Source organism: Dasypus novemcinctus, chromosome 8 (assembly GCF_030445035.2).
Source record: "Dasypus novemcinctus isolate mDasNov1 chromosome 8, mDasNov1.1.hap2, whole genome shotgun sequence".
Lineage (NCBI taxonomy): Eukaryota > Metazoa > Chordata > Mammalia > Cingulata > Dasypodidae > Dasypus > Dasypus novemcinctus.
In genome coordinates this window covers 60062832-60075232 of record NC_080680.1, presented here as the reverse complement: position 1 = coordinate 60075232, position 12401 = coordinate 60062832, and the positions used below count along the sequence as shown (strand labels likewise).

General features: G+C 38.3%; 1 protein-coding gene across 4 annotated transcripts in view; it reads right to left on the bottom strand.

Moving 5' to 3' along the window:
• The window catches only part of CNTLN (centlein), a 425457-nt gene that overhangs the window by 309673 nt on the left and 103383 nt on the right, over nt 1-12401 (bottom strand). For all 4 annotated transcript variants that reach the window (XM_058301902.2, XM_058301903.2, XM_058301901.2 and 1 more), the window contains exon 3: nt 4849-4933. In XM_058301902.2, coding sequence (XP_058157885.1) covers nt 4849-4933 — 85 coding nt within the window. The remainder of the gene's footprint in view (nt 1-4848; nt 4934-12401) is intronic.

Sequence of the window (12401 nt, the reverse complement as noted above, 5' to 3'; positions counted from 1 at the left end):
AGTATGACATTATTGTGAGTGTAATTAGCACCACTGAATTAATAGGTGAATGTGGTTAAAAGGGGAAGCTTTAGGTCATATATGGTCCTAGAATAAAAATTAAAAGGTAAAACATAGGTAATGTATGTAGAAGTTTTAATTAACTGTAAATGTGTGGAAATGGATAGAGTTGATAGTAACACATTATAGTGAGTAGCATCTGGTTTATAAATGGGATTGTGACTGAAAAGGGTAGTCTAGGGATGTAAATGCCAATTGAAAGAAAGCTAAAGAATAATCTAAGGACTGAGTGAGCCCAGGGGTGGATGAGAGTTCTGGTTATTGGTGCAAATACAGGACTTCCCTTCTGTGATCCGGGGCAGATATGCCCCACTATTGTGGGGTGGGGGAGGTGTGGAGAGGCAAGAGCATAGTTAATGTGGATGTGGACTGTAGTTAACAGCAATACCATGATATTCTTGAATAGGTGCTAGGGATATGCTGTGTCAATGGTGGGAGGCTGTGGAAGGAATTTGCTGGTGTACATTGCAGACCATGGTTGGTTATGGTGGTCTGATGATATTACCTCATATTCTGTAACAAATGTTCTACAACAGTGTGGTGTGCTGGTGAAGGGTTGTTGTATGGGAATTTTACACATGTGCATGATTGTTTTTTAGGTTCACAACTTTAAGAATAAAAATATATTTTTAAAAATTATGGGATGTTGTCATCGAACTGTTGCCACTAGCTATGATCTGTGGCATACATTTGGTATGTTTTTTTTCCATGGCCCCATTGGCATGGTGCATCTTTGGTGTTGATGTGAGAGTGCTGCAGTGTTGCTGTTGACTATGGTCCACGGGTTGCACTGATAGTGTTTTTCCTGTGCTTCTCTACATTCTTACTGCCTTGAAATGATGTGCGAGTTACTATCACTCTGATAATGTCACTATTGTACTGGTTTCCCCAGGCTGAAAACCTAAGAGTTACCTCTAAATTATTGTCAAGTCCTTTAGGTTCCATATACATACCTTAAATCCCCTGCAAACCTCATAGTTCAGGTCCAAGAATTACTCTCAGACTATGAAATAACCTCTTAATAGTTCATTCCACTTTTTGGTTTCCTTTTTATAACTGTAACATACTCCTATTGATTTTGTCTTCATAAGCTGCAGTTCCATTAACTTTAGTCCCCTAAATTAAAAGCCTAGAAAGATTCCTTGGCTTCCCTAGAAAGATTCCCTTGGCCTCCCAAGGGAAATACAAATTCCTCATTCAAGCACTCAGGATCTTTCCTTAATAGAGTTCCAACATAACATTATGGTCTTATCTCAGTCTTCACATCTACACACTACCAAGGAAACAAAACATATATCTCAATACTACCCAAGCATACCTTACATGCCTACCTTCATGCATACTGCTCAATGCCACTTTCAAAGAAGATTGTCTTACAAGCTCTACTTACTGAAACCCATTTGAAAACTTCAAGACCCTTCCAGTAAATTTAATCTCTCCTTCCTTTGAATCTTTATAGAATTCTGCTTGAGATTCTCTCATGGCACTACTACTGCTACATTACTCTACATTAAATCCTCTACCCACACCCAAAATGGCTCCGTCATCTATTTGCTCATTGTATTTTCACTCATTGTCTGCTTGTTGTTTCTGCTGTTTGTTTTTGCTCATTGTTTTTATTTGTTGTCTGCTCACTGTCTGTTGTTTTTTTCTTTAGGAGGCACTGGGAACCAAACCCAGGACTCTCGTGTGGCAGGCAGGTTCAACTGCTTTAGCCACATCCACTCCCTGCTCATTTTGTCTCTGCTCATTGTCTGTTTTTTCTTTAGCAGACACAGGAAGTAAACCTCAGAACTCCCATATGGGAGGCAGGCACTCAACTGCTTGAGCCACATCCACTCCTTGCTCGTGTTTTTGCTCATTTTCTACTCTTTTTTTGCGCATTGTCTGCTCATTGTTTGTTTGTCTTCTTTAGAAAGCACCAGAAATGGAACTTGGGACATCCCATGTGGGAAGGAGGTACTCAACTGCTTTTAGCCATATCTACTTCTCTACATTAAATTTTAATCACAAGATCAACAATATTCAAAAAGCATTTGTTATGAACAAGACAATGTGGTAAATACTGGATGCTAAGTTTAACAGTCAATAAGAGAACTGTCTTCCCTCAAAGAATATATGATCTAGTATAGGAGAATATCTTATTTCTATCCCCACCCTAATCCTCAAAAAGGTTTTAAAATTATTTTGATCCAAGAATGTAACACTCAATTTACTACTAAAACATCACAGGATATTATATATTTAATAAAATATTTTATTGAACTGAATAGAAAATATACCTTGAAGAAAGTGAAAACTGTCATTGCACAAAAATGTACATGATTTAGGCTAAGAAATAAGGAGAACTAAAAAAATAATTTCTCTTGTGGGAATTTAGGATTTTATATATGAACTAAAATGTCATGCTCAAAAAGGTAAATAATAAATGTCTACCAAAGAAGGAAGAAGCACAAAAAGAATTTAGCAAAGAAAAAGGGTAAATACCTTTTCATTTTGGAAAACAAACAATTTAAGTAAAATGGTAGGCTACAGCTATCTGGATCTGACAAACTGAAGAGCATTAGCTAAAGGATTGCAAACTTAATGCCAAAGGATATTTGAAAATAATGCCAAAATATCCATTCTCCTCATCCACAGAACAGAGTTGTCACTGGGGAACATTTTCCCAAACCCTCTGAATCTTGGGGTGCCAATATTACTACTTTACCCCAATGGAATGTGAGTGCAAATTGTGTTTACTACTTCTGAGTCATATGGTTGTAACTATTTGTTACAGCAGCCTAGCCTCACCTAATAAATACATATTATAATATTTCTATTATAATATTTCTCCAACTTAGAACACACTTTGATATTGTTCTATATGCAGGTTGCAAATACAATTGTTTGGTGTGCGTGCATGTGTGTGTTTTTCCAGAAAAAAAACTAATGAAAACGTTATTTCTAGTTTTATCATTATAGTGCCAATCAATTATGACATTTTCTATAAGGAAAAACAACTTTAGGTAAAGTATCAATTATAAATTTTATGTGACATAGCAATCTTTATTCCATTTTAGAAGTTAACATGGACGTAGGGAATGTAAGAATAGGTTAAGTATCAAAGCTAAAAATTCATTAATGTGGTGGCGGACTTGGCCCAGTGGTTAGGGCGTCCGTCTACTACATGGGAGGTCCACAGTTCAAACCCCGGGCCTCCTTGACCCATGTGCAGCTGGCCCATGCGCAGTGCTGATGCGTGCAAGGAGTGCCGTGCCAAGCAGGGGTGTCCCCCGCATAGGGGAGCCCCACGCACAAGGAGTGCACCCCATAAGGAGAGCCGCCCAGCGCGAAAGAGAGTGCAGCCTGTCCGGGAATGGTGCCACACACACAGAAAGCTGGCACAACAAGATAACGCAACAAAAAGAAACACAGATTCCCGTGCCGCTGACAACAACAGAAGTGGACAAAGAAGACACAGCAAATAGACACAGAGAGCAGACAACTGGGGGGGGGGGGGGGGCGGAGAAATAAATAAATCAATCTTTAAAAAAAAATTCAATAATGTATCTAAATTAACTTCTTCTTTTAGTTCCTTTTATAAAACTTTATAATAATAACAGACCTTAGATCAAAGTTCTAGTGACCCTTTAATTGAGTAGGAAGGAAAATGAATTCAAAGTCAGAAGTTCAATAGTTGCCATTAAACCTAGAAAAATTAAGGAGTTTGGTATAAAATGAATGTAAATATTATAGAATAACATAGACCATTTTTATAATAAATGTCTTTCTACTCTACTTCTAAAATACTAACTCTTGAAAATAGTTCCTGGATGCACTTTCCCCATGGTATTTTTGCAGTGGCAAAATACCGATTATATGTAATTATATAATTTACTGATTATATGTAAGTAAAAGATAGGACTATGTATTAGTTTCCTGGCTGCTAAAACAAATGACATATAAGGGGTTGGATTAACAACAGGAATTTATTGCCTCACAATTTCAGAGATTAGAAGTCCTGCTTTCTTCCAGGGTCAGTATCTTCTGGCTAGCTGCAATCTCTGGGATTCCTTGGCATTTCCCTCACACGGCAATGCACATAGCAGCAACATCACTTTTCTCATCCAGGTTCTGCTGACTTCCAGCTTCTGGCTGCCCCCCTGGCTCTTCTCTGTAGCCTTCACTAAAAGGCCTCCAGTTAAAGGATTAAGACCTACCCTTATTTAGTTGGCCACACCTTAACTAAAAATAAGTTCATCAAAAGGTCCTATTTACAATAGGTTCTTACCTACAAGAACAAATTAAAATTAAGAACATATTTTTCTGGGATACATAAATTTCAGTCTGCCATATAATGTACAAACTTGATTAACACCAAGTTTTATAAAATCAAATAGAATGATCCTATTTGTTACAATTTCCTACAATTGTTATAATTTCCTACAAATGAAACCATATGAAAATTTACAAGTTTCAGAATTGAATAACTACTACTAATAAAAGGTTAAATGTAACAAAACAATGAATAATTGCTGGATACTATTATAAAACATAACATTCCTTAATTTGGAAAGTTTTAATATATAAAGAACATCACCTATAAACTCAGAAAACAAAAAATATGCCACAAGCAAAGTAAAATAATGAAAAATAATCTGACTATAATGATTTCAAAACATTATCAGTTTCACATAATGCCCTGGTATTCTTAATATTATTGGAAAATTAATTTAAAATAATTTTAAAGATCTACTACCTGAAACAAATGTGGCAATATTTTATATTTTCTGTTGTAACACCAACCTGTTCCAATTCTTGTATCTTGGCATCCTTGACTTGCAAAATTTCTAGAACTTTTCTGTCTTTAGCTTCAACTTTCTGTTTTTCTCTAGAAAGAAAAATATACATATTGACAGGTTATTAAACCGCAATTTATAGTTACTCCTTTAAATTTTCATATCCTAATAGTGAATGTTAGTGTAAAATAAAGAAAATTAAATTATCTGATGTTGACAACCCTTTCAGAATTAATCAAGAACCATTTGGTAAGTGACAACAACATACAACTGCTGACAACTAAAACAACTTCATACTAAAAGAACAGTTTAGTTTCCTCATTTATGTTCATGATTTTTAAAAACTACTTTTAAACATAGCTTTATCTTGATTGCAAAAACCACAATCCCACCATTTTTAAAGTAATTACTAAATACATAAAAAATACATGTTCAAGTTAACATAAGCATCTTAGCCACAAAATTATATAAAGAAGAAAATATTCACTATTTTACAAGTAAGAATCTCAAAAGGGAAAAGGCCAAAGATTTACTAATAGTCAACATCCCAAGACTAGAATTTCTGATACCTACCTAGACATGTCTAGATTTTAATTAAATGGTGATTGTATAATCAAAGCATAGTTCTCTGGCAATTAATTTACTATAACTCTAGCTAACAAGAAATCTCATCACTCATAGATAATGAATATCTTCTAAAAAATGAATATAGCTTTAAAAAGGAAAAGAAAGTGAAGGCAAAGAAAGAAAGGAACAAAGACATGCCAAGATTATATGGCTGGCAATGGGTCAATTGACATTAAGAAAAGGGGAAAGTTTATTGAACTCTGTTATGGATTGAATCATATACTCCTCAAAGATGTGCTCAATTTCTGACCCCTGGTCCTCTGTATGTAAACCCATTTGTAAATAAGATCTTTGAAGATGTTATTAGTTGAGGTCAAACTGAATTAGGGTTGGCTCTAATCGGCATGACCAGAGTTCTTATAAGCAGAGGAAATATGGACACAGGTAGGAATAGGAGGTAGAAGGAAAGAGATGGCCATGTGAGGGAGTCAGAGATTGAATTATGGGCCTCTGGCAAACCACCACAAGAATGCTACAGATTTCAGAGAAAAGATGATATTGTGAACACCATGATTTTAGACTTCTAGATTCCAAATCCCTGAGACAATAAATCGCATTGCTTTAAGTAAGACAGGTAGCCTGTTGTATTTGTATTGCAGCCCTAGCAAACTAAGACAGAAACTAGCTTAATTTTTTTTCTTTTAATACGAAAAAAAAAATCTGTACCTTAATCATCCATGAATCACAGAATGTACAGATAAAGAAATAAGAAAGAATTATCACTTTAGAAAAGTGAAATGATGGCGGCAGACTCAGCCCAGTGGTTAGGGTGTCCGTCTATCACATGGGAGGTCCGCAGTTCAAACCCGGGCCTCCTTGACCCACGTGGTGCTGGCCCATGCGCAGTGCTGATGCGCGCAAGGAGTGCCGTGCCACACAGGAGTGTCCCCCACGTAGGGGAGCCCCACGTGCAAGGAGTGCACCCCATAAGGAGAGCTGCCCAGCACGAAAGAAAGTGCAGCCTGCCCAGGAATGGTGCCGCACACATGGAGAGCTGACACAACAAGATGACGCAACAAAAAGAGACACAGATTCCCATGCCGCTGACAACAGAAGCGGACAAAGAAGACGACGCAGCAAATAGACAAAGAGAACAGACAACCAGGATGGGGGGGAAGAGAGAGAAATAAATAAATAAATATTTTTTAAAAAAAGAAAAGAAAAGCGAAATGAAGCAAATAGCCTATCATCTCCTCCTTAAAAATCACAAAGAAATATCAGAAAGGGACACCATTCAGAAAAGCATATCACTGGTTATAAGAAATAAGTTCAGAAAATATAAAACATAAAAATATTCAAATTAGAATTCCAGGTTGGAATAATAATCCACAGTTTTAGGTTTCCTCTCCTCTAAATCCATGTTTTCTTTTATTAAAAATATAAATATAAAAGAAAAAAAATTAAGGAGACAATAGCCACATCTCCAAGGATCACAAACTAAATGGAAATACAAAGCTGTAAACACGTGTTAATGTGCTGTCTACTATGCTCCAGAATCAGATGTAGGCTCAGGAGGAAAGGAGTTTTACTGCTGGGGAAAATAGATATGAGTGCCCCTACTCAATAAGGAGAACCAGAGCCAGGCTGACTGAAACCATCTATTAGGTTAGGGCTCCCAACTCATGACAGGAGGATGGAAAATCCATTGCCAATCCTTGTCTTTAAATATGGTTTATATGAAAGTCTAGAAATAAAAAAATTCACACATATAGTACTCTATTCAGGAGCTGAGCCAAGACACCCTATGCAGCTCAGACACTAAATACGGGAAATCCCCTACATCTCTGTCAGCTAAGAGTCCCAAGTTACCAACATAAAGCCTATTTTGGGATGAAGTGACAATTTAATGGCAACCACAAAACTTCTAAAAAGAAAATGGGGTTAGATAAGGAAGAAGGAAAGAAGAAAAGGAGAATAATAACAACTACCCTTCAACTCAAGACGTGACCAAAACCAAAAAACTCCAAAACACATGAAGAAAATATATACACCTAGACGCATGCACACATGAACTAAAACTAACACAAGAATAAGAATATACAGTCTAAACAAAATGAAAATAACTGAACATGTGGAAAAAGACTTTAAAACACGTACATTTAGGATCTTCAAAGACATAAAAGAATGAGTACTATTAAAACCAAAACAGGGAGCAGATGTTGAGTGCCTGCTTCCCATAAATGAGGTCTCAGGTTTGATCCCTGGTACCTCCTAAAAAAAACCAATTCTCATTGGGGAGCAGATGTAGTTCAGTGGTTGAGCATCTGCTTTCCATGTACAAGGTCCTGGCATGAATCCCCAGGACATCCTAAAAAGAAAAAAAATGAAAGAAAGAAAGACAAAGAAATAAAACAAAATTAGGGGTATTTTTTAAATCTGTTAAAAACCTTGAAAATGAAAATTGCAATCACTAAATCAAAAAGACAACAAAATGAGATAAACTCAAAACTGAACACAAAAAGAGAACTAATAAAATGAGGATAGTAGGGATTCATCTAGAACTCTGCATTGAAAATAAGATTAAAAATATGAAAATACAGCTAATATGTAGGTTTCATCAAGAAACTCCAGCATATGCCTAAGGAGTTCCAGAAGTAAATGATAGTGTAATGAAAGATAAAGTGATATTTTTAGGAGGTTTTTAGTTTGCCAAAGGGTGCCAATGCAACCAGAAATGTACTGGCTTTTGTAAAGGGGATTTATCTGGGGTAAAAGCTTACAGTTCCAAGCCCATGAAAAGCCCAACCCAAGGCACCATTAGGGGTGCTTTCTCACCAAAGTCAGCTACCGTTGATCCTGGCATTGTTGTCATATGGTGAAACAAGATGGCTGCCAATCTCTGCAGAGGTCTCTGCCTTCCCCTCCAGAATCTAACCTGTCTTGCAACAAGCTCAGCTTTGAGCACCCACACATAGGGCCTGTCTCTTTCCCAGCCTCCTATACCAGTCTTGGTGTTCTGCTTACTTTCCAAGTTCAGCTGTAAGCTATCAAGCATATAACAGGGTTGGTCTCCTCTTAAGCTGTTCCATGGGCCCAGCCTGTTGGGGGGTTCATGCTTAAGCATTTCTCTCTCCCACTACAGAATCAAATATGCTGACTTTCTTTTTCCTCTGTCCACCTGAGTCTTTGTATCTCCCTTTCTATCACATGCAGCAAGAGGGTGGACACTTAACATGAATCATGCCCAAATGACAAAATCCAGTCAAATGGTCTCATACCCAAAGGAATGGATTAATTTAAAACATAATATGTCTCTTCAAGGGATTCATAAAATAAATCCAAACTGCCACAGCAGGTAATTGCAGAGAATATTTCTGAATTATCACCCTCAAATTGAAAGGGTATTTTGAATACCCACCAGAATAAATAAGAAAGCCTTATCAGAGAGGAGGGGCAAGATGGTGGCAGGGGAGGGCACTCCAAGAGTCAGCATGTCTTACAGGGCAATTAGTAATCAGCCAGAGCTATCTAAATCACTGTTTCAGGCGATCAGGAGACAAGATGAGCCTCCGGCAACATCATTGGAAGAACGGAAGAAGAAGACTGCCCATTTGCAGTGAAGATTCATGAGTAGGGCACTCTAAGCCACAGAGGCCAGTTCCCATTCTCCACTGGCAACACTTGACACCTTGGGAGCTATTCCCTGACTGGAGTGGAAAGCTCCATTTCCCAAAAACAGGGAAGGAAGAGATGGTTGGTCACCAACTTCAGTTATTGATTAGTAAATTTGGCTGGCTAACATCCAGTCCTAAGAACTGTTAATGTTTGAAACCAAGTCACAAAGAGTCTGGTAGCTTCCATTTTAACTCCATCCCCAGTACAGTGGCAAGTGGGGCTGATTGAAAATTACAGGGATGGGAGGTACTGGTTTCTTTCCATCCAGGTCAGTTTGCTGCCCTAACCTGGACTTCAGCCCCATCTTCAGGAGGAAGAAAGCTGAGGGGACCTGCACCAGCCTCACTGGGCAACTGTAGCTGCTTTCCGTCCACACAGACTAGATTGTTGGGTATTCATGTGGCTAAATCCCTGTCCCTACTAGAACAGGAGTAGGAGCAGTATTTCTTCAGGATCTCTGGGTAACTACAGGTACTTTTGGATACATCATTGGACACCTATGGCTCCATCCCATTCCCAATAGGACAGGATGGGGGACTGTGTTCCCTCAGCCTTTCTAGGCAACTACAGGCACTTTGATTCTGCACAGACTAGATTGTTGGGTACTCCTGTGGCTCCATCCCTGCCTCTAACATGGAAAGAGGGACAATGTTCTCTCAGTCTCTCGGGGGAACTGCAGCCACTTTTGGCTCACACAAACTAGACTGTTGGATGCATCTGTGGCTCCATCCCTGCCCTTGACAGGAAAGAGAGATAGTGCTCCCTCAGCCTCTCTAGGCAACTGCAGTTGCTTTTGGCCCGCATGGACTAGATTATTGGACACATCTCTGGCAGCATCCCCACACCTGAGAGGGCAGGAGGAGGGACAGTGTTCCCCAACCTCTCTGGGCAACTGCAGTCACTTTCAGCCCACTCACACAGGACTGTGGTGGACACCTGAGGCTTCATCCCCACCTCTGGCAAAGGAGGAAGGGGGCTGGTGCTTCATCAGTTTATCTGGGCAGATGCAGTCAGTTTTGACTGCATGGCTTAGGTTAATGCCTACACCTGTGCTCCATCCCCTCCCAAGGCAGGGAAGGAAGGGGCATGGAGCTTCATCAGTCTCTCCAGGCAACTATGGATGGTATTGGCCTGCACAGCTGGGATGATACAAATAGGCTGAAAGTGAAAGACTGGAAAAAGATATTCAATGCATGCAGTAACCAAAAAAAAAAACAAAAAACCTGGAGTAGCTCTAGTCATATCAGATGAAACAGACTTTAAAAGCAAAGCTGTTATTAGAGACAAGGGAGGGCATTACATATTAATAAAAGGGAAAATTCACCAGTAAGAAAGAACAATCATAAATGTATATGCACCTAACCAGCATGCCCCAAATTAAATGAGGCAAACACTGGCAAAACTGAAGAAAGAAACAGATGTTTCTACAATAATAGTTGGAGAATTCAATATACCACTCTCATCATTGGAGAGGAACATCTGGACATAGGACCAATAAAGAAACAGCCCAAATAATGATAAATGAACTAAAACTAATAGACATCCACAGAACATGGTCACGAAAAAAGCAGAATATACATTCTTCTCAAGTGCTCATGGATCCAAGATAGACCATATGTTAGGTCACATAAAAAGTCTCAATAAATGTAAAAAGATTGAAGTTATACAAAACACTTTCTCCAATCACAATGGAATAAATCTGGAAGTCAACAACAGGCAGAAAGAGGAAAAATTCACAAATAAATAGAAATTATACAAAACATATATCTCAACACAAATGAAAATGAGAATACAACATATCAGTACCTATGAGATGTAGCAAAGGCAGTGCTGAGAGGGAGATTTATAGCCCTCAATTCTTATATTAAAAAAGAAGAAACAGCTAAAATGAAAAACTTAACTGTACACCTGGAGGACCTAGAAAAAGAATGTCAAACTAATCCCAAACCAAGCCAAAGGAAAGGAAAAATAAAGATTAGACCATAAATAAATGAAATTGAAAACAAAAAAACAATAGAGAGAATAAACAAAATCAAAATTTGGTTCTTCAAGATCAACAAAATTGACAAACCCTTAGCTAGATTTACAAAGACAAAAAGAGAGAAGATGCAAATAAATAAAATCAGATGAGAGAGGAGACATTACCACTGTCCCCACAGAAATAAGAGAGATTATAAGAGAATACTATGAGCAACTACACATCAACAAAATAGACAATGTAGGTGAAATGGGAAAATTCCTAGAAACACACAACCTACACTGATCTGAGAAGAAATAGAAGACCTCAACAAACCAATCACAAGTAAAGAGATTGAAACAGTCATCAAAAGCCTGCCAAAAAATGAAAAGCCCAGAACCAGAAGGCCCCACAGGTGAATTTCACCAATCATTCAAAAATAATCTAATACCAGTCTTACTCAAGCTCTTCCAAAAAATTGAACAGCAAGGAATGCTACCAAAATTCATTCTAAGAGGCCAAAGTCACCCTGTCAAAGCCAGATATATGACAAAAAAAAGAAAATTACAGACCCATTTTCCTAATGATATGGATGCAAAAATCCTCAGAAAAATACTTGTTAATCGAATCCAACAGCACATTAAAAGTATTACTGATCAGAAGTAGATATGGTTCAACTGACAGAGCATCCATCTACCATATAGGAGGTCAAGGGTTCGGTACCCAGGGCCTCCTGGGCTGTGTGGTGAGCTGGCCCACGTGCAGTGCTGCTGCATGCAAGAAGTGCCATGTCATGCAGGGGTGCCCCCCACGCAAGGAGTGCACCCCGCAAGGACAGCCGCCCTGTGCGAAAAAACTGCAGCCCACTCAGGAGTGGTGCCGCATACACAGAGAGCTAACACAGCAAGATGATGCAACAAAAAAAAAGACACAGATTCCTGGTGCCGCCTGACAAGAATGTAAGCAGACACAGAAGAACACACAGCAAATGGACACAGAGAGCAGACAACGGGGGGGGGGGGGGGGGGGGGATGGGGAGGGAGAAATAAAAATAAATCTTTAAAAAAAAAGAATTATTCATCATGATCAAGTGGGTTTTAAACTAGGCATGCAAGGGTAGAACAACACAAGAAAAATCAGCATAATACATCATATTAATAAATCAAAAAGAAAAATTACATGATCCTCTTCATTGACAAAGAAAACGCATTTGACAAAATAACAATATCCTTTCTTGATAAAAATACTCCAAAAGATAGGAATTGATTGAAATTTTCTCAACATGATAAAAGGCATATATGAAAAACCCACAGCTAACATTGTACTCAATGGCAAAAGACTGAAAGCTTTCACATTGAGAT